This window comes from Megalops cyprinoides, chromosome 1 (genome assembly GCF_013368585.1).
Source record: "Megalops cyprinoides isolate fMegCyp1 chromosome 1, fMegCyp1.pri, whole genome shotgun sequence".
Classification (NCBI taxonomy): domain Eukaryota; kingdom Metazoa; phylum Chordata; class Actinopteri; order Elopiformes; family Megalopidae; genus Megalops; species Megalops cyprinoides.
The window spans coordinates 42,419,857-42,444,144 of NC_050583.1; the positions used below are offsets into that span (position 1 = coordinate 42,419,857).

General features: G+C 38.4%; 1 protein-coding gene across 2 annotated transcripts in view; it reads right to left on the reverse strand.

Annotated features, from left to right (window-relative positions):
- LOC118776655 (corticotropin-releasing factor receptor 1-like) overlaps positions 1 to 13,301 on the reverse strand; it is a 78,146-nt gene extending 64,845 nt beyond the window's left edge. For both annotated transcript variants that reach the window (XM_036527138.1, XM_036527146.1), the window contains exon 1: positions 12,992 to 13,301. In XM_036527138.1, the coding sequence (XP_036383031.1) occupies positions 12,992 to 13,015 (24 nt within the window). In that variant the 5' untranslated portion in view covers positions 13,016 to 13,301. The remainder of the gene's footprint in view (positions 1 to 12,991) is intronic.
- Between the last annotated feature and the right edge of the window lie 10,987 nt (positions 13,302 to 24,288).

Below are 24,288 nucleotides of genomic sequence, written 5' to 3' on the forward strand. Positions count from 1 at the left end.
CAAGGTGGCAAATGCATTCTGAAAAAGTGAAGGTTAAAATCTCAGAAGTTAAAAAGGTATATTGAGGAAATTCAGGATAAAAGATATTGAGGGAATGCAGGATAAAAGATATTACTGATGTCACAATTTATTAATGTATGTAATAGCTTCAACACGGGAAATAATACATGTTCATGCTTCATTTTGCACACAACAGCCATAAGCCAATCAATTCAGAGGAATGATTCACCTGTTCTCACGAGTGCCCTGAGCTGATTTCATCATAAAGTTATCGTTTTTTCCCTCTCTGTCTGTCAGGTATGCTCATATTAAGTCCTTTAGCTCCATCATCATTAGTTTAATCTCTGAGTAATACTGAGCAGCAGGTTTAGAACAGCTATACTCATCTCCCCAGACATGGGTTTCAGCAGACATCATACTGTCCCTGAGGAGTCAACAAACTGCATACTTCGGTGTGTCAGCAACAGTGCTGTCATCTCCTCACTAGTGTTTACTTTGTATTGGCCATTTTTTTTCTTGTTCAAAGCAAATGTGTTCTTCTTTCAAAACAGTGCATTTTCAATACTTGAAACTTCATGTGCATACTTTCCTTTCTAACAGCAATAACTCCCATCTTCATGACATAAGGATAAGTCACATGATTTGGCAGCTGTCTTGAATTAGCTATCATACACTTAAACATCAGCTCATCATCTGTTTAGCCAGCGGGTTTGAATTTTACTACAGTTAATTGTTAGACCATTAGGAGATCAAAATATATGGCCACAATAAGCAAATGAATTAATGAATCTGAGAATATTTTGTAACAAGCAGACTATTTGTGTAATGCATAACCTTCTTGCTACAGAAATGTGAGGATAGCAGACAGTGGATATCTTATGGCCTTTTGTAGACCCTTGACTTAGATGACATCAGCAGTCATAATGCTGGCCCTGCAGGTAGTCCTTGCTGCTATAGACATGGAACACAGCTATGATATTTAACATGAAATGTGAAAGTTCAGGTTGGCAGCAAATTTAATGTGTACATAATGTGTACTGTTAATAAAGGTGTGGGTGTAGGTGTTTTTGTTTTGTTGGTTTAAGTGGAGTGCCAAAACCAACACATTTTATTTAAACCAGAATAAAGGAATTGTGTCTCCAATTAGGATAGACTATAGTAATGCAGTTCAGCTAGTTTTTGACACCACATCCATGGCATGCCTGGACAGGGATGCCTTTGCAAGATGTAGTAAAACCTTTTGGGACCCTCGGATGCCAATACTGAATGGACTGAATAGCCCAAAGTCTTGTGAAAATGGTTATTCTGTACTGCATCCAGTTTTTATTATAACCTGATACGCAATGCAGTTGCCATCAATCTTTCTGGCTTTTCTCAGTATGTCGTAATCAGCAAAGAACAAAAAATACTTTGCAGATACCACATAGGAACTGAACTTCTGCTAAATGTAGATTTATGTTTGCAGGCCTCTCAACTGTCAACAGGGCTTCTGAGCAAAAGAGGGGAAAAATGGCATCCTCCGAGTAAACATGCTCCAGGGCCAAATAATGTTGTTCAGCATGAAAGAATCAGAGGCTCAAGGGAAAGCAGACTTACACCTCAGTGCTTTGACTCTCACATTGTGCTCACAAATATTTATGTGTGCTTCATGGTGCAGTGTTATTTATATATCATATCAAGCCTTCAGAACTTATTTGTGTGTTGATAAAGCTGAGCTTTGACGAGAATGGAAGGATAGTCTTTGGAATTATTTGGACCAGAGTTCTGGGAAGTGCCTTTGTTTACAGTAGCTCAAATGTTCCCATGTTTGTGTCAAGTGGGGTTTTTTGACCATGTGTTTTTTATGTGAAACCAGAGCTGTGTTGCTGCCTAGTGACTTTGGCTCTGCACCAAGTTAAGCTGTTTTAGTTGTAGTATGTCAGTTTCATGGTACAGAAGAACCTGGTTTCAAATGTCCTCCCTTTATATCCCAAAACCTTTTAGTGTCATATTTTTAAACACTTTGTTATGGCCCGTAGGTTCAAATGTTACATAAAACCATATTATCATTACTCAGAGACATTCTAAAATGCACCATGGGGAAATCTTTAACAAAACACTTAATGAGACTTAATGTAGTGAAACAGATACAGACAAGAAACCTTCCACAACTATAGTTCACTTGATGCAAACTAGCATCAAGTGAACAAGAGCAGAAGAACAAGAGCAAATCTGACAAATACACATTTAGTGATTTAGTTCTTCTAGATTAACCACATTTGTAGTTTGTGACATGACTTTATTTACCTTTGCTTAACACTGAAAATCATATATGCTATCTGGTTATAAAACCTCCTACTGCTACTAACACTCCTAATGCTTTCTAGGTAAAAGAAATGCAACCTTTTTGATGAAATGAAGAATTCATTCATGAATGTCTTACCCAAAACAGTCACATTTCATATAGTCCATTGAAAAATGGATTTGCTGGCTGCTGTTACTAGCTAGCTTGAAGTAGTAAAGCTAAATGCAATTAGCTTTCCTGAAATTGATGACTGTGAAATAAAAGTAGAAACTAGCAGCTTTTATTTATATGCACATACATTTGTGTTGAGTGCCCTCATTTCTTAAGGTGTGCAAAAGTAAGTTAACAAATGACTGACAGGTCTAACTTGTTGCTCAGGTGTTTCCTTTTGCATGGATTGTTCACACATAAAAGGGAAGCGGGTGTCTAGCCTGATGATATTTTCATCTGTGGATATTGCATTTGGAGCAAGAAGGCATACATCAGCATGAAAACCAGAGAACTGACTATGGCAGAAAAACTAATCTGTAACTAAACTAAACTAACAGCTAATCTGTAAGAAGAGAGAACAAAAAGTGTCATTAAGAACCATAGCACAGGAGATGGCTATATCAAGTACAGCAGTTTGGAAAGTTCTGAAAAAACCACTAGTGGACTTCAAAATAAACACAGAGCAGGTCGCCCATGGAGAACAACTGCAGCTGATGACAGAAAAATCCTAAGAGCTGTGAATAAAAACTATAAAACAATGGACAGTGACATCACCTCCAGTCTACAGAGGGCAGGTGTGAAAGCATCACAATCCACTGTTTGCAGAAGACTTTGACAGCAGATTTATAGAGGGTATACTGCTTCTGGAACCGGCTCACTCATCTTTATTGATGTAACAGATAATGGCAGCAGCAGGATGAATTCAGAAGTGTTCAGACGGATTTTTTCTGGCTATGTACAAAGCAATTCCTCCAGTCTCATTGGCCGGTGCTTCATCCTGCAACAAGACAATGACCCCAAACACTGCCTGAGCAACCAAAGCTTCTATCAATGACAAAAAGTGGAAGGTTTTAGACTGGCCAAGTCAATCACCAGACCTAAATCCAATTGAGCATGCATTTTACTTGCTGAAGAGGAAATTGAAGACAAAGAGCCCCCGTAACAAACATCAACCAAAAGCAGCTACAGTGAAGGCCTGGAAAAGCATTTCCAAAGAAGATACCACACGTTTGGTAATGTCAATGGGTCGTAGACTTGATGCAGTCATTGCATCACAGGGCTATGAAACCAAATATTAGACCTTATCACTTTGATTTGTTTTGAAATTCATCTGTTAACCTACATTTGCACATATGAAAAAAGGGGATTAAACATTAAAATGGCTCTTTCTATAAAATGATAAAAATGTATGTACATGTAAATAGCATGAAATAAAAGCTAGTCTCTACTTTGGTCTCATAATCATTTTTTGATCTCACATGCCTACATTACAAAAAATATCAAATTCCACTCTACCGTTAATATACTTTTGGAGGGCACTGTAGCGAGTTTTAGGTAATACAAAATGCTTTACTATTTCATAATAAGATAAAATGGCGACGTATAATCAGAGCAAAATATAGAAGAATATTAGCACATGGGCTATTAGTGTTGGTTTAGTTCTAAGTATTCACAAATAAGACCATGGAAATGGATCTATATGTTTAGATTGTTTGTATGATACCATGGGAAAACAATACAACCTGTTCACAAATGTGGCTGCATGACAGAGAGAATATGTAGAGACTGGAAGGCTGAAGACTCCGACAACTACGTGTAAAATCAAGTAGAAAGAACTTTACATAGTTCTTTACTTCCTTATTAGATGCCCTTATCCAGGGTAATTTACACAGTTTAGCTCTTACATATAACATGACATTCAGTTCAGAAATTATGCTATTGGATGTCGCAAAGCAACATAACAGGACTGACAAGACAACACCACACTGCTGCTCTTGCATATTTACATGTAATGATTTTATCCGTAGTCATAGTGAACAGGTGAAAATCATCACATACCATTACAACTAAATGTTGCAAAGTTCTACCTTCATATAGTTGAAGTCCTCTTTGAAATTACATGCATCTGATGTAAAGTGCTCATTCAAATTTGAAATGCAATTGGGCTTTCAGGTTTGTGTTTTTAAGTGGTTTGAAGGAAGGAAAAATGGAAGAGAGGCATTACATGTGAAGTGGAATGAAACAGATGCAAAAAAGCAGCAAATTGGTTAAATGCATGTGGAAGATCCTTTGCCATATGTTTCCCTGATGGCAACAGCTAGAGGCATTTTCTTTTCCTTCCACTTCACTTAAGGTCAAGTGGCAAATCCTCCTGCTCAGAGCTTCACATTAGAGGTGGATGCGGTTGTCTTGGTATCAGTGTTGGTTTAGCCTGTGGATTTCAGGGGTCTATAGCCCTCTTCAGTCCAGGAACAGTGTGCTGTAGGTCAAATCCCAGTCATTGCTTCACTAATGCGGTGAGGATTTGAACTCCTGAGCACAGGCGCTGAGAGGGTTTTCTTCAGCATTCAAAGATACCCGTAGGCCCAGTTCATCCACACACATCTCTTTTGGCTTGATATCCACTGGAACAAACTGCACTCATTGCTGTCATACCCACACATATACCTGAAGTGAGTATGCTATTCTTGTGCACAAAAAACTCTAAAATGAAGCTACGTTAAAGCATGAGCCATGTCTTCTAACTTGTTTTTCACTGACAACAAATGGACTAATTAAAGCCTAAACTACACTACCTCACAAGACAATCCAAAACAGTGCCCTTATTCCTGTATGTGTTCCAAATATGCAGCAATACCTTGACCTCTTTGAAATGTCAAACTCGACTGTGTTAAGAGCACAAAGAGGGACAACCATGTTAAAGTGCAATGAAGCCTTCACACAGTGAAGAACACAATCCCTATAATCTGCAACACACCCTGAAGGTGCAGGCCTTACCCATTATCATTGAGACGGAGTTCTTGCACCCTGGAGACAGTAACTATCAACCATTATCAATGAAAGAGACCATTCAACAACTGTTCACAGCTCTAAAATAAATTACCATAGTGAAGCAGCACATTGCACAGATTTCACAAATATACAGCTACCTAGGAGCACTCTGAAAAATGAGGAATGTGACCTCTTGCTGGATCCAGGCCAATGTGTCAGGGAGCAATGTATGCCATTGACCTTCCAGGGAGACTTTAAAAGAGTAAGAAAGTTGGCCACGTCACCAGCTTTGATGATGAGTTGCCATTATGTTTTAATGAGCTGCGATATTTAAAGATGGGTAATAAAAGTATCATTAACCTTTGCCAAAAGTGATGGAAAAGGAGAAGTCAAAGGGCTGGAGACAACTTCAATTACAAGACAGACGTGTTGAACAAAGGCCTAAATCAAAGCACACTCTCTCCACATTCTCAGAGAGAAACAGATTTTAGCCTTTTATATTTATCATATTTTTTGGGAAAAACAAATGGAAAAAACAGCATATATGCCAGTGTCCACAGTCCTCAGTGCTTTGCGTTGCTGAATGAAGGTTAGGGTCTCAGGGTTAAGGGAGCAAGAAACCATTCATAAACTGTGTGTCTACATTACAATCACTAACAACCTCTACAGGCAAGGCAGCCTGTGCAAACCTGTACAGGTGTTCAAAAACAAACCCAGGGGTTTTAGGCCACACTACATCCTTTGGTGCCTTGTGTCTTCTGTCTACATGTTCCTTTCAGGCCAGTGATGTCCAGTTATAACTCAGATAACCAGGTATAAATCTACTGGGGAGGGGGAGAGGGTACACACACCTATAGGTGAACACTAGAGAGCTGATAGAGAGCTGATATCTCACAATGTAACACTGTCCTGGGCTCATAAAGCAGAGATGAGGAAGTGCCAGAACAAGTTCAATAGACCTAAGAGGCCCACCACCAGTATGTGTTACTAATTTGTTGAGAATGACATACAAGAAGTGGTTGAATGTCATGAAAACAAAGGAGAAATATGCCACAGGAATAAATAATAGTAGACCTAGTCATGGGCTTAATTGATTGGAAGGAGCTGCTTGTCTCCTCATTTTTTTCCCAGTGTTTTTAAGACCCTGTGACACTCTGACCCTGACCCATCAGAGCTACGTTACCTTACCGGTGGTATCTGTGCCTGTCAAGATGAACTCAGCTTAATCTTCAGCCAGCCAGTGCTGTCAGATTGGTTTACTGTTTGTGTGCATTCTCATGTGGTGTGTGCACATAAGAGTATGTTGCAGCCTGTGTGGTATGTGCATGTGCATCCATTCAAAAGGAGCACAGCTGAAGGTGATGGATAGAGAGCTGTGATACTTGATGTGTCTCATGCAAGACTGGGTCAGCTTCAGCAGCAGCATACAGCACTTAGCTTGCTTTGGTGCTCAGTGACTCCAGCTGAAACTGTATGCACAAGAACAAATGAGATATGGGCAAAAGGACCCCAAGAATAGGAGATGATCACAGATGTCACCATGCTGGCAGCATTCAGACTTGGATGTGGTCAGGAATCCAAGCAAAAAAAATTAGACAGATGTGGACTCATGGCCACTCAACAGAGTATACAATTGTACATGGCCACAATAGTGGAGAGTTTGCATTGCTCTTTGAAACATACTAGAGAAGGCATGGCTAGAAGACATGACAAAAGTACAGATCAAGTTTAGGCATAGAAGGAAGGTGCAAGCTTCCAAACACTGTACCTGGTCTCGGTTTTGAGATGCATCATTCCCTCTTAGTGCTGTTACAAATCTGAGGACAGGCAATACCGTAATTGATTGGGAAGCAAGGATACGGTAATGATTATGTATTAGACTGCTGTTTAGTATTTATGACATCCTCATGGGTTACAGCTGAAAAGCTAGGGTTTATGGATCTATCATGTAAGTACAAAGAACTCAGTTTTGGAAGACCAAAATGGATCAGCACAGGACAAGGCCAGAAAATATGATTGAAAGTAACTGGTGCTTGGCAGCACCTTAAACTTTGTTTTCTTTTCTGTTTTTCATCTGTTCATAAAGTGCACCAATGACTTTGTCTGGCCTTCATCTACTGCGCCTCTGTATTGCTGAACGGTCTTAACTATGATAAACAAAAAGGTCACAGGCTCTGAGCTAGAGCAAACGTCAGTATTCTTTGCACCCACTACTGCAGAGAACTCCTGCCTTTACAATTAACTGAAGATGCTTAAGCTTGTTATGATGAAACAGCAGTAAAGTACGAAGTGCGTATTAGATCCTGACTTTTTACTCAGTAATTGTGTTGCAAACCTCATGCATTCCTATTCACATGGTAATTTTTAGAGAACTTCAAAGATTTCATCTCATACAAACAGACTTATGAAATTGGGTTCTGGGATGTTCGAGCAGGTATAGTTTCCCTTATGAGGATATTAATGAATGAAAGGTATAGTGGATTAACTGAACTTCTTTTCTCCTTTGCCTGATGGTATAAGAGGATGAAATGTTGCTTAACCTGTATGTAACTGCAAATGCAACAAACACAGATATACTTTCACTTATTTGGTTGCTAGACTTAATATTAAACTCAGCAAATACTTCCATGAGGAACAGTTTATTAAGTGTCCCTGTTTCAAGACACACTGAGCCATGGACATATATTTATTCTGTTCTCACAAACATTCTGCAAATTTGCATAATGGATAGTGTTTTACAGATATTACTAGTTTAGCAAACAGTTTGTAGTTACTAGTTGTAGTTACTAGTTTAGTTTGCTGTTACAGTGTTACAGCATAGAGACTTGAAGGATAACCAGCATGTATCATAAATCCCCATAAACAGTTGGAGTTTTTCAATTTAAAGGGTGGTTGTTCAGGTATGTAGATTGGGGTGTCTATGTAGTTACACCAACACATCCAAGAAGAAGAGAACAACAGAGACTTTAAACAGAAGGTAGCTTACAGTCCGCCGTGTGTGCAAATCAAAACTTTGACGACAATGAAACATTTGAAACAAACATTCTAGCATGCTTTTGTTCCTGTTGTGGGAAGAGTTAGAATGGCACAGCTGAGATAGCTGTACTCCTGCATAATACAGAAAATAAATAAATAACATAGGGATGAATCTCAGAATTTCAGTCCCTCTTGCAAAAATACCCAGTAAAAAAGTACTATGTATGCATGCTGTAATACAGTGGCTCATCTTTCAGTTTATACAGTAAACTTCCAGTCTCTCTTCCAATGCTTCATCAATGAGCAACTGCACCAAGCCTAGTAAGTATGTCTATGGCAACAAGTCTACAACAGTACCAGGAGTAGGCTTTAAAAGACCATTTTAGCTGATAGTTTCCATTTTTCTTTGTTAGATTATATTTTTTGTTCACAATGGATACACCATTTGATGAATAGTTAGTTAGCTACACTATAAGCTAATCTATAGAAAGATATACAATAGCTAAAATATTTTCTTCATAATTGTGTGGTAATTATGTTCTCTTAATTACAACAATTCACAAGGTGACTCTACAGCATAACTGGCCAATTGAAATATAAGTTCTTTATCTGAAATTGAAAATGGGCAATTTCATGTATAAATAATAAATAAATAACACGTAGCACTCCATGACTATTATGTTTTTTTTTTTTTTGCTCTAGTGGATAAAAAGATCATTTATCATAATATTTGATAGATTATTTCCTTAACCACGAGTAAGATGGGCTTTGATTTTTTCACTTCAGAAGACATCACTCTGTGCTGTTACGTAACTTATTTAACAAGTACACACAAAAAAACAACAACAGAAAGCTGAACGTGCATGTGAAGGGTGTCTGTGTAAAGTATGCCCTAAGTTATTCCCAAACATTTCAGGAATTTTAGATCAGATATTCAGAGGTAGACCCAGCAATGCCCTATAATGGATAACTGATATCCAGAAATCATTAACCATGCAGTTGCATTTAATGTATTTCTGCACCAACAGGATTAATATTCATTGTTAATTAGAGAATGAACAAAATGCTTTGATGCAGCACCTTCTACAGTAATTTGAAAACAAACACAGAAGCAACTGTGCTGAATACTTTTATAATTATGCAGAGTTCACCTCTAACCAAAAGAACAGATTTCTTTTAATGTTTGCATTTGTTTTAATGGGGGTGCAACTCCAAGCCAGACAAAACAAGTTGTGACTAGCACAAATCAAGTGCAATTAACCAACGTCTCATACCCATTGTCCTAGCACAGGTGTCTGGTACTGTACTACCCATATTATTATCAAATTACGATAAGTGAGCCCTTCAGTTAATTAAGTCATGAACATGACAATGTGACCAGATCAAACGTCTGCAAAGGAACAGAGTGCTAGCCTTTATCCCTTCTTGCTCCACATCACTAGTGTATTCACATGATTGTGATCAGTGTGGCATGTCCAGGCTTGCCAACTTTCTGCATTTAGTTACACCAGCCACGCTTGCCTTTTAGAGAGGGAAAGCACACTGTAAATGAGTGTGCTCTTCATCTTGATTCAAATTACCATTTCACGGGAGAGTTATGTAACTGAGACCCCTTTCTCACAGTGAAACAATCTTTACATGCTGACAGATTTGCTTAAAAGACAAAGAAATCCTTTCCATTCACAAATCACAGGTAATGTTTTGTAGACTTAAATGGGACCTATTCACCCAGGCTTAACCACTGAAGCGGTGAAACTGAATCTGGGCCTTAAGCTTGACACAGCAGTACACATTGTGACATTGTGAATTGTTTACAACCTCTGCTTCATGTGAAGTCTGTTGAAAGGAACTCTCATGTCCCATTACTCGGAGAAGTCTGACTCTGGCAAGTCTTTCTACAAACACTCTAGTCATCCAATATGCTACAGACATTCAAGCATAAGTAAGTTCAACAAACTAGTACATCTGTCCAGCAACTGCATACAGTACAGAGAATCACAGATCACCTCCTCATGATGAGGAAGGAATTCACTTTACAAAACCCAACTCAATCTAATTGTACAATAACTTACGTATTCTAATGCAGTAGATTAATACAAGATATAGATTTAACTCCACATTGATAGAGGTAAGTCAGGAGATCTTTCATTCTCAAGAAACACAAAAAGGCAGTCTGAGACAAGCACAAGTATCTTTTGCATCAATGAGGACCCTCAGTCCTCTCAAGAGTCTAACAGTGAGGACCTGAAAGCTGAGAAGTTTTTCATTTTCGACTACAACGTTGTGATTTTGAAACTCTCAGCATGCATGGCATAGCATGTGCTGAGTTTGAGAAAAACGATCTCACAAGATTCACAATGTAATGTTTTAACAGGACTGCCAGCATGAGCGCTGACCTGGTGTTTGACCAGCCCACATTCTGCTGCAGTACAAGTAAGGATTATACATGCAATGTGCAGGTTCTATGAGGGGAAACAAGCACTGCTTCCTCAGGGCCAGTGACATCTTCAAAATCAATTCCTACTTTAATAATAATAATAATAATAATAATAATAGTATACTTTATTGATCCCCCATGGGGAAATTTGTCCTCTGCATTTGACCCATCCTACACACACAGTGAGCAGTGAGCACACACACACCAGGAGCTAGGAGCAGTGGGCAGCCGCAGTGCAGCGCCCAGGGACCAACTCCAGTTCTTTTGCCAGTGCCTTGGTGAAGGGCACTGACAGGGGTATTAACTCTAAACATGCATCCCTTTTGATGGTGGGAGGAAACCGGAGCGCCCACCAGACACCCACACAAACATGGGGAGAACATGCAAACTCCACACAGAAAGGACCTGGGACAGGACAGGATTCGGACCCAGGACCTTCTTGCTGTGAGGCAACAGTGCTAACCACTGATCCACTGTGCTGCCTAATCAAATTTGCTGTTTGATTAATCTTTCTAATGATTGATATGATTTATTCAAATTTTATTTTTGGATTTATTTTTGGATTTCACAGAAACGACCTCTTCTAATTTTAGTTGTGATTAATTCATAGTATGTTAATTGTGCTGTTGTAAGTATGTGACATTGTATTCCTGAATTCAAATGGGTGTCTATATATCCAAACAATTCTAGATTTTGTTGAGTAGACTATCTCATGAATAATAATAATAATAATAATAATAATAATAATAATAATCTACACCATTGCCAGGAAACAGGAGCACTATACTGACAACTGCTTAAAAGTCAAATGGCTTCTAAATGATCCTAAAATGAAGTCACTGGTTATCAAGACTCAGCTGTAAGCATTTGCAATTGGTATTCTCAATGAATGTGTTATAGGAGGTCTTCTTCCACCTCATTGCCTTGTGGCAAGAGGGTGTATTATGGCAAATGATGACGCCTGTGCACAGACAGCAACCCTGCTTTTGTTTTAATTGTTGAGCAACACATGATACTTTTATAAATAATCCATCATATGCTGCCACACATAGAGAGCATATTTAAAATGTGAACAAATGTGACAAAGATGTTTTTGCTGGATTTAAACCAGAATTAGCCAGGGTAAAGCAATGTTTAAGTACAGTTGCTCATTAGGATGAAGGATTTAACTACAAATAATCTAACTCTTTTATATATATATTTCTTGTTAGTAATTTATTTTCACTTAAGTTGGTTTTATTTAGCCTTGTACCACTGATTTAACCAGAGTACTATCTCCTCAATACATAATAAAATGACTGATGACAAAAAAAAAACATGGAAACTGTGTAACAATAATATTTTTAAAAGGAGAAAAATGAAGCAATGAAAAAAAATGAAACAACAAAAACAGGCTTCATGCCTTTCTGTGTGCAATTCTCTTTAAACTTACTTTTATGCATTTGATTCCCTGTTGTATGTTCCTTTGCTTTAGCAATTGTGTGTTTCAATTGAAGGTGCAATGTATCGGTTTTTTTTTTTCTCTAAGAACCAGGTACTGGTGATACAGGTTCGAAAGTGGACATTGCATGCCCCTGACTAACGCTTATGTATCCAAATAAAATACATGGAAGCAAAACGTTTATGATTAACCACCATAGCGCCGCTCCACCAACCAATAATTTGTAAAAGAAAAAGTATAGTGCTGTTTGATGACGGTTACTCGCAGATAATCTTTGAACGATAAGATACAATCACTGTGTGTCAGACTGTGACGCTCGTGTTAGCCTAATATCCACTAGACACAAACCATACTTTTCGACATAACTGAATACTTTTTTTTTCAAATCTCGGTTTGAGTAAAAAAAAAAAATAAATAAATAAAAAAAACCGCACGCTCAGGGTAAACTCGACCAAAGATAAAGCGTTGAAGTCCTGTCTGTAAAATCATGTCGGAGAGTCGGAGATCACAGGCAATGTTGTGGTAAACAACAAAAATCCCGAAAAATTAAAACTGTAGAAACTCCACACTAGCCAGGTGGTTTTAGTTCAATCTGGCAAACATATAAGGACCAGAAATCTAAGACAAATGATGACATGGATTAATAATATGATTAACAAAAAAATCATGTGCAACAGCACTAACTACCAGTAACAGGAACGTTACAATTACCAAGACTGGTCGAAATTCAAACACATTTCAATTTTCTCAGAAGATGGAATAACAACAACGACCGTCGCAATAACAAAAACAAAATATGCTACCTCTGGGAACAGTTCATGCTGAACCTGAAAGTTTGGAAGTAGACGCCCCTTTCCACGCACGGACTCACCTGCAGGAGAAGGACACAAGACATTTTCCGATTTCTTTCTGGGTGTCGTTTAAATTTCACACCCACGTCGTAGAAGTTGTCGCCACACTGAGAGACGTCTTGTCAAAAACAGCTACTTTGCACATCGACGAGAGACAATTTATTATCTGTCTTTAGGAATTAATGTTTCATTGACTCCAAAAATATTAATTTATGAGCCATCATTAGTTTGCCAGTCCAGCATTTTTGCCGGATTGCAAATTCGCCAGAACACTTTACACGCAAGATATAGCTAAATGTGTTTTGCGAAAAAGTTACTTAATCATCGGAAAGACTCGTGTAAATCCAATATTTTTGAAAAGCTTAGCTTGGGTTGCATTAGGCTCTTTTTAGGAGTAAGAGAATGCGCCGCTTCTTAAGGACAGTGTCTCATATAGTTAAGAGAAAACTGGATATATTTTTCTTTCTTGTCTCAGGATCTCAAGATCTGCAAGATCAGTTATTGACCCCCATCACGCTTTGAGTCTGCACCGGAAAACACGATCAGCGAGCAGCCGTCTAAAAAATACTTCATCTGGACGGCTGACTGCGACTTTGATGTCCTTTTAAAATTAAATGTAAATCCTCTACAACTTCTACTCTTCTTCTTCTTTTTCTTCCTCTGAGTGTTAGTAAAAATATAGTCGAACTCCAATGTGTCAGCCCAGCCTTTGTGCTTCAGGTGTAGTTTTGTTATTTCCTTTCGTCAGTCATTCAAACGTTTATCAGTATTTATCCGGCGGCTTAGGTAGGTTAGCCTATACATATCCATTGAAACAAGAAAAATATCCAAGTAGATCAGGGATTACGTTTCGTGGCGTCGTTTTCTTAAATATACCTTAGAATTTTATTATCGCTGCCGAGTACTATAGCCTACATAATGTTTCTTCACCGTGAGCGAAGACGTGTCTTCTGTCCAACTATGAACGTATATTTCCGTCTGTCACCTGTTCTGGACCAACTGCCTGACTTTCCACTCACATAGCTTCCGGACGATCTCACGGAACTCTGCAGTCCATAAACAGTGTTGTCAGACTGAGGTCTTTTCGCATCAGGAACGCTCCTGCGCATCGCTTAGGTATAAGCGCGCATTACCCTCCCGGTGCTTACTTTGATATCCAATGGTCTGGGCGAGTGTCACAGCGACTTGCGGTCATTTATTTCTCTGTGCCATACGAGACGCATGTGCAGAAAAAGCACAACACCGTGTGTCGAATTTAAGGTTCGTTTTGTGGTGATTGTAACACTTATTGTTTTGTGAAAATGACGAATCTGTGCTCGGAAGCTGTGTTTCTGTTTTCATTATTTGAAGTTTGTAAGGAACCACTTGGTTTGTGTTCTCCATTTCTTTACTGGTTTATAAATTATCCCTTTCTTGCTGGCTATCGCCACCCTTGTTTTCGGTGAGTCCCACATCCTAGTTATGTTTGTCTGGCAGATTAATCTAGACTACAATTAATGAAAGCTGTGGCAGATGCATGGTGCTCTATGACTGGGATACTATATACCCTGGGATTGTCTCATTAAAAATAAGATGCTGTGTTGAATACGATTATAAAACGTATTGTTTGCTAGCGACCAATTCAGACGAGATAAACGTTAATAAGAGGCGTGGAATTTAAAGTTGAATATCATTTAGGTTAGTCACGTTTGTAAATTTATCCATGAAAAAAATCTCTTTTATGATGCTATGAACAAACTCTGACTGATCAAAATGATTTAATACTCCAGATTCCTAGTCCACACCAACGGACGTAATTCCACAGCCAAGCAGCAGCATCATTTGATGTGTGCTCAACACATAGTGCCACCAGTTGATTCTCTGTCACTCTCACGATATCACTTTGTAAATAAATGGTACAACTACAGCTTAAATGGTTTAATTACACATTAATGAGCACATTTATGATGTTATTTAAGTTTTTTTCCTGACGTTACTGCTTTAAATAAGTTGTCTGTTTTGAGTAAGAGCAGATTCCATGCAATTAGTAATAATAAAGAACATTATTTTAGAATATGCATTAAGGGAAGGGGTGTACCTCTGCCGGACAGAGGTAATAGCCTTCAATATCTAAATTGGTAGAGTGATGTAACAACTTTGTTTTTAGTAAAAATGGGGTTGTGGGAATGGGGAAAGAATGTCACTGGAGGGGACCCTTGTCCTGTTTTGCAGCAGCAGAGTAATTTACTGCCAGTTCACAGTTCACCATCTCCAGGCAAACACACTTCCTGCTGTCCTCCAGATATGGGTGATGGGACAGTTGTCTGCCATGCTGCCTTGGAGATGTCATGTTACAGAGGGATGGTTGCAGACAGAAGCTTGCAGCCACAGAGAGAATTCTGGAAAACACACATTGTCAGGACCACAGACAGCACTTCCCACAGCATTGTAGCTAAAGCATTTCGGCCTGTTTCAACTCATGGCTCAACCGACATATGTCAGGCCACTCCACTGGGTCCTCAGTGTGCACCAAGAGCTATACCTCTTAGCATACTCACTGGCTCCATTAGAGGTTGTGTTTGAGTCAGTTTGATCCTTTAAAGTGTCTTACATGCAGGAACATATCATCCATGTAAATAAAGCTCCATCAGCCTCACTGAGGTTTCCAGCTCATTTTACAGCCCAAGAAAGCTCTGTACACAGTCATACAAAGGACAACTGAGAACGTTATTTTACACCACTGGGTTTAGATTAACAACAGGGTTTAATGTCCCTTTACAAGTTCACACTGATTTTATCAATGTGTATGCTGTAGATTTTGTCAATACAAACTACCTGAATGAAGGTCACCTGTGTAAAATATGTCTTGTTTATGTGTTTGTCTTTTGTATACTTACTGAAGGCTTTTGCTCTGAGAAATCAACTTGTTATTGTTTATAATTGTAATTAATGCACTTCACTGATGATGACTGAGTCTATCATTTAATATCTTGATGCCCAGGTTCTTCCCTGTGTTGACTTGTTAAAAACATTCTTGTGACTAGTGATGCTAGCCAGAAAAGCCACTTAACAACAAATGAGGCAGAAGCACTGCCTATTCTGTTTCACCACAAACAGCCCTACTCCCAGCTATGTTGTGGTTTTATGTTCCTCCCTTCTTTTTTAATTTGGCTTCAGTTCAGGCATTCCCCTCTTCTGTTGCTGCTGAACCTGTTTATTCTTTGTCCCTCCCACCCAGTTTGATCACAAATTTATCCATATTTGCTTCCCTTCCTCAGTCTATATGCGGTTAAGACAGCTAGAAAACTGTCTCATGATTTGTCAGTGTTTAATGGACACTAGGATTTCATCAAGCTCACAAGCAACTGTTAAACAACTCTCACAAACACCAACTATCTGAATCTTAAAAACCAATAGGAAACACAAGGAATGTGCCAAATTTGACAAAATCTCAGATATGAGAGTTATTTAATAGTGAATTTTCCTCTGTGGCTCCCGTACAATCTAACAGCCCCTATTCAGTCTTCTTCAATTGGTTTATTAAACCTTATGCATGAATTGAGACCAATCTGGGGGCTCTTCATGTTGGATGTTTTATGAATGGGAATGTTTTTGCATCTACTTCTTTCAACTGCCCCAGATTATGTGTTCTGCAGCAGTAGGTCCTTCAGGCAGTTTGTGAACACTAATTGCTAAATGTTGTTCTTGTGCAGCTTTAAAAAATGAATTTATAAACAGTTCCCTTTATCAGCTACCATTTGATGCTTGAAAATACTTAAGTGCTAAAACATTTGGCGTGGCATATGGAATAAGCATGTGGAGCAACTGGGACTTTTCTGTGTACAATTCAGATACATTTGAAATAGGTGAACCGGCTTGCGTTCACTAAATGTACACAATCTAGTACAAAAATGTCAAATTTACTGCAAAGGAGAGAAAACCATGATAGTAATGTGTTTAAAAAATGCTTTCTTCTTTGACAACTAGTAATACTTGACCTTCAATGAATTTGATTTTCTTAAGAGGATCTGAAGTGTATTCATCTAGTCATGGATGCACAAACAATTCAGGCATGATTCGAAAGCAGGCATGGCCTTATTGATGTGAAGAAAATGGCATAAGCACAAACCAGAGAAATCATGAAAGCATGCTTCTTACGTGAATGAATGTGTGAGATTGGTTGGCTGCTAACCTGAAGTGCAGAGCCCTTAAAGGATGCAAGAAACCATCTTAAGAACAGAAAATTGTATCTGTCTGCCAGTGTGCCTGTCCTGTCCTCCCCTTCACCTTCACTGCTATGCCAAAAAAAAAAAACCTTTAACGGCCCTGCCAAGTGTCAGAATTTTCAATCTATTACTGTCCCCTATTTTCACAACAGCTTCCTGTATGGATTATTTAATCAATGGTATTAAAACTATATTAAATAATAAAAAGATGTCTGCCAGTGAACTATGCAGTGCCTCCAAGAGAAGATGCAGTAGAGATGCTGTAAACAGGCTGGTTGTTGCTGTTGATGTTGTTTTTGCCAATGTATGTGAGTCACTGGTCTACTGTAGTTAAGCAAGCCTTAGTTACACACCATATTCTACAAAAAAAGAGAAAAATGTCTATTCTTCTCAAATAATCATGTAACTCTCTTTAGTGGCAGGATTTAAATGTCGGCAACAGTCATTCATGGTGCCACTTTCATGTGATTCAGGGAGCTCATTGGTCCAGCTCAGGGCATTAGAGCTTCCCGCTCCCCTACTGTGCTCTAATGAGGGAAATAAAACATTTTCCCTCAACGATTGTTAAAGATTTAACATGAAACTTCTCTGAGGTGCACAGTGAAAGGCTGTATTAGCAGAACTGCTTTCGTCATTCCACAAGGGTAGTCAGCTATGTTACAGCCTTTTCCATGACAGTAGAGTATAGCAGCTCTCATTTCACATGCATTATGGTTAATGGGGTTAAAAGACCTTTGCTCTGTTGAAGTCATGAGAAAGTACAGCAAGACAGAAAGTTATGACTGCAGTGGGTAGCAATATTGGTGGACCTTTATATGCAATTAATACACTATATGTACATACTTCATTCAATTGCACCAATAAGTGTAGACATAATCTCCTGAGGCAGTGAAACTGTCATGAGACATGTTGCTCTTATTTTCAGACGTTACCTTACAGCTTGTTCTCTCTATGGGTGGTTGAAGCACTGTATTTCATTAAAAATTCTTTATTAAAAGGAAAGAAAGAAAAGAGTACTCTGTTATCTACTCCATGACAGCCATGAGGAGCATCTGCAATGATGCTCTTGGATTTTACAGTTAGGTTAGTCCAGGGTAAGGACAGAGGAAATGACAGAAAATGTGTTTAGCTGTACATTAATCTTGAATGATGCAGCATGCTGTGCATGATCCAGTGAGTAGTCAGGAGCCTTGTGAATAGTCCACGTAAGGAGTAATGACCTTCTGAAATCACAGGGCTGGCACTGGTTTTGGGAGAGTATCATTTTAAATACTCAAGAGCAGTCACTAGATGCAATCACATCTGAGCTGTGTCCTGAAATGCAAGGCATTCTTATGATAAGAACCAAACTCAAAATGCACAGAAGTGAAATGAATATGTAGCTTGTATGATGAGTTTTTGTTGAATAGACTGTTAAATAATAATCCTTCATTTTCTCTAACAATGACAGCAACAACAACAACAATAGTAATAGTGCTTCTGATAATTATTGTTTTATTTTCTTTGATATTGTTTGCAGGTAGAAGTTGAATGTATATTAGTCATAGGCTGCATGACTGCAAGGTTAAAGTTTTTCTCAAGTGTATTTTTTGATGAGCTCTTATTTCTTCTTTAATAGAACTACATTTTCCACTGTATTTGGATTCCTAAGCAGCAGATTTTTCTCAGCTGACCATTGTAAGCACAAAAAAAAAAAAATCCCTGAGGGTTTTCATCACTTTAGGTGATTGATATTATCATTTATTTACTAGCTGAATGTACTGTACTGTGTGTATACTGTATATATGAATGAATGGTGAATGCTAAAAAAATCTGGGAATTAAAAAATAGTCACCACTTATTGGCAGCAGCTCATTCCATTGTTAAACACAGAGAAATGCATGATGGCAGCAGTTAAATTAAAGAATAAGCAAATTGTTTATGCCTTGTGATTTTATCATTTCAAACCATGCTACCCTCTGTGACAGTGCACAATGAACAGTTGCAGGCACGTGTGAAGAAACACCTAGTCACACACATCTACATATAAACACATGGTTCTTGCAGTGATTATATATACATATATAATCACTGCAAGAACCCTGATTAGCTCAACAGGAAGGTGCATTCATATGTCAGACATCACCTATTTCGTTCAGATAGCCTAAGTATGTTTTAGATTAAGTATGTTTTATATATATATATATATATATATATATATATATATATATATGAGAGAGAGAGAGAGGAGAGAGAGAGAGAGATGAATTGCAGCAGGGCCATTTATTCAATGGCAACAGAGCTTTCAGCCTGTAACAGATGACTTTCCTCATAGGTGTACACAGCTGTTCATCCTCCCCAGACACATATCCCATAAGCACATGCATCTTTTGTGTCTGCCATGGACATTCAATTCCAGGCCCCATTCCAGCTCTCTTGTTGTGTAAGAATTCTTTCCCAGTAGAAATAAGACAACAATCTACATACCATACCTTTGTATACCACTTAACAAAGGCTTTGTGCATGACATAATACTGCCTGACCGTGCTTTTATGACAGGAGCCGGCAATATATCAACCTATGTCTTCTTTTTTTAGTCACATCCCACGGGTGCTTGCGTCTGGTGCATGTACCTCAGAGATGACCATCCCTGTGGCACTCCAGCTGGTGACTGTTGTGTGACTTCAGGAGTGATTATCCACTCTCTGTCACAAATGTAATGGCAGAGGAGGAGAAAGACATATTTATTCATCCCCTTTCACAACCTCATGTTAATAGGGTGCCAACAGGACATTGACTTGGGAAGTTAGAAAGGAAGGGGGTTAGAAAGCAAGGCCAAGTTTCACCCCCTTCTAATCGTGGTTGATTACAGTTACATTTACAGCATTATGCTGTGAATGCAGTGGTTGTTTCAGTTGTAGGTGGAGATGTACCAAGAAGTTACCTGTGGTGTTAGTTGCTGTTTGTTACATCAATATCCATTGTTCAGCCTTTTGTGAGTTTCGACCAATTTTGACTCGAATCCGACTAGATAACTAATTCAGCAATGCTCTGACTTGAATGGGTCAAGCTGCGTGTTCACTGAAACATTCTCTGCTCCGTTCTCTATGCCTTGGGCGCCTTCCACTGTGGGCAACAATAGCTACAGTGTTATCAATGGTAGCCATCTGTGCTCCCCGCTCTGAAGGAGTCATGTTTGTATAAATTGTCCTGTGAATAAAGCCTCACACTGACTGACTCTGGTCATTCATGCATCAGCTTCCCCTCCATTACAGCTCTCCTTCCTCGTATCTATGCAGACTGTGTGGATACTAAAAAGGCCAGTGAGGTAGAAACCAACACTGTCTAAAAACATTCACTCATAACACCCCCTTAAATATGTGGGTGCATTATCATGTGACAAAGGCTTCAGCGTTTGAAAAATGAACATTTGTCAAATTACCTGAATTATTTAAGCATAATGGCAGAGACTCCTGTATAGAGCATCGGTAAATCACAACAATGTATAATAAAATAATTAATTGTTTTAATATTCCCTTTGCAGAGCATATCATGAAAAAATATTGTAATTCAAGCCTCTTCCTTCCTTCCTTCCTGAAGTCAGCGTTTTGAATTTTACTTTAATTAAATAGGATACCTTAACATAATTATAGCAAAAACAAAAACAAAACAAAAACACATTAAAACAAGACTGGAAGGCAAACAGTGACTATGGTTTGGTTTTGGCACAGTTTTTGTTCAGGGCTTTATGAGGTAGCAAACTTGCCAGATTTTGTCATGTTAATGCTAATTTTACATCTTAGATTGCATAGCCTTATGTAGATTCCTGTTTTCATGATAGCAGAATCACAGATGGAATTGTGGGATTCACAAAGGGCGGGGGGGGGGGGGGGGGGGGGTGGGTCATCATTCATACATATTAATTGACACTTATCTCCGATGAGCAGAAAGCATGAATTAATTATCTGCATTTGAGCTTGACTGTGCTTGTTAAAATGAACCCTTTCCTCAGCTCCCACAACTTCCAAATCATAGTTTTCTGCAACAATTACCTTATGATGGCCACAGCTTCCACATTGTGTGCTAATAGCAGGACTGCATATTAAAGCCATTTTATTAGGTATGTTTGTGGATTTGTTTTTGAGGACACAAATGGGCAGAAGTAAACAACGTGACACAAACCAAATAAGGCGGCTGATGGCGCGGTGTCAAGCCTATGGAGTGCTGTGGAAATTTTTTTTTTTTTTCTTATGCTATCTAATGCAGTTGTTGCTTGGTGCATCTTCAGTTTCCAGATATTTAATAACTACATCACACAGTGAAGAATGGTTCATATTGCGGCTAAGCCATGGTGAGAGGAGGCCTGGCAAACAATAGGAATGACCAAGCAGAGAGTGATGATTTGTTAATGACTTTTTAATACTAGGCTGACAGTTATTTTAATAAAAATAATGGGTTTGAATTTCTTGTTTAATTTTAGCATTGGTTACACAAGATTGTATCTGTGGATGTTTAGTTATCTTATTTAAATATGTTCTAATGATGATGGATGGGAGAAAGTGTTTTAAAACAGCATTTCAGGAATATTGTTTAAAAAGGGGAAATGCGTTGAAACAGGTGAGAAAACAGAAAAGTGGTCACCCTACTATTGTGAGCCATGAATTTTCTTTTTTTTTGTCTAAGCTGCTTTGTTTTCTGAATTATTGTCAATAGCATGGTGCTCTAGTTATTCTGCCAAGGCTTGTAGCCCACCTCTGGCCTGAATGCCTTTATTAAACTCTATCAAGCATGCCGGTAACATATTAGCACATTTTGTCCCTTGTTTGCCCGGGTAGATTCAGGGTCAGTTCATTCTTTCAATTATTTTACAAGTGCTGGAATTTATAGCAGCCATGCATGCGTTATTCTATGTGCTGAAACAAGCTCTGATTGTGATGTCACTAATTGTATCCATTTTCCCAGTGTCACACAAGGTTCACTTGTGTAGACAGTGGAAAATAGTCTTCCCCAGTGAAGCACTGAAATGATGCCAAACTAAATGAGCTAAATGGTCTTTTTTCATATTTGTAAAATTGTGCTGATAGTTTTCTTATTTTTGTCAGGAAGTGTGTTAAGTATTTTAAAGGGTAATGTGTACTTTAAAACACTATTACTTGAATATCTGTCCATTGGTAGGGTAACAATTTCATTGTTTCAAAATTGTGCAAAAAGGCACTGAACTAAACCTGACAAAAACAAAGGAGAGATCATGGTCACAAACCACAATGGATGACTTGCTGTAGGTTTCACTCAAAAAAAAAAAAAAAAAATCACCACCATACAAAAATTAAACATTTCTAAGCTCACAAGGAAGTTGTGAACTCCTAGTGAATTTTTGGTGTTGGTCTTTTTCCATTTCCTAACAAAATGCTCTGGCTAGTGGTAAGAGTAGCCTGCAGACCATAATGGTGCTTGCATATCATTTCATTTTTTTTTAATTTTGAGCTCACCGTTAATTTGTTTGCATTGTGAATAAATGGGCTTTATGCATAACTAAATATGACAGGCAATGTGTTTAGGACCTAAAGGTTACCTCCCTCCTTACCTGATAATACCTGAGGTTTTGTGAATGGATGTTAATTTGAACACATTCCCTTGGTCCTGACAATTGAAAGAGAAAACTTTGAAATCAAACAAGAGAAGAGGAAGAGGAAGAGTTGCTGGTTCAGCCAGAATGCATTAAATTTTAATCCTTAAAAGACTTTTTTTCATAACTTCAAGTGAAGAAATCATCTCTGCTGTTCATTCCAAGCCTGTGCCTGCATAACTAACAATCTCCCACCCTCATCCTGTGAAGAATAAGAAGTGATGCACAATCTGTGAAAGGGATTATCTTCTATATGGGGAGCAAATATCACAGAGCAGTGGCCCCTTTCCTACAAAGGAATTTCACTGAAAGGGGATTTATTACTAAAGTTGAATGAGACTGCAACCCAAAATTTACGTAGTGCATTCAAGTGCCTGGTAAAATAATCCTGACATGGTACCAACCAACTTCCAAAGCCTTCCCACTTAAAAAGCATAAAAGTTTTGCACTGAAAAACCATTGGTACTTGCATCTTTATCATTTACTCCAGGTACAGTATCTAATTTGATGTTAACTTTCAGCTCTCAAACACGGGGAAGGTGTTAGTTAGACACACTAAGAGGTTGTTGTATGTGCTTACTGCTTGGTACATCAAACCAAGTATTTTCACGTGGTTTATGTTTTTCCAAAAAGGTCAAACTTTATCCTATATGCCTGTTTGTACTAGCAGAATTTAGTGCATAAGTTAATAATAATGCACAGGTCTATGACATTTTGAGCAGCAGAACGGATAGATGATAGGTTTTCTATAAATATGTAATAAGATTTCCATTTTGGTTGTTGGTGCACCTCTTTTGCTAAGAAATGACTAAACTTTATATTACTGTATGTAAATATCAATCCTATAATTTGATATTAATTCAACAATTCATCAATAACAAATATGAACATACAAGAGTGTCCGTTATAAATCACTTAATAATAATAATAATAATAATAATAATGACAAAATAATTTTCACACTTTACACCCTGAAGTTCTTTGCCCAGAAATAGATTGTTTGCTAACTATACTTGTTCGCTAACCACTTCACAAGTGACTCACACTTAAATAAAAACAATATATTATTCATCTGTTACCTTATCACCATAAATAGGCCCTTGTGATCTAAGTACCCTCCACTGTCATAATTATTGCAAAGTTCATTTGCTTTGTTAATATTTGCATGTGTGTAAAATTTGAGAAAAACCAAGGGAAGCACTTGAAATGGATGGTCGTTTGTGACTTCTGGTGCTCTGCACGGTGTATTGTCTTTGTCTCTGCCCCAGTGCCAGCACATCATTTACTGCCATGCTCGTATATCATGCATAAGCTTGGCTGCTGTCTTCTGTCACACAAATGTGTGGCTGGTGGGGGCTTCTGTCATGGCCCACCACCCCAAGGTGACCGGGCAACCCCTCTCCCACCTGGCTTTGGTGAAAGGCAAGGGGGAGGAAGTCTGAGGATAAATTTGGTTGGGTCATGCAACAGATAGAATTTCAATCAACTTCATGTCAAAAGCATTGCT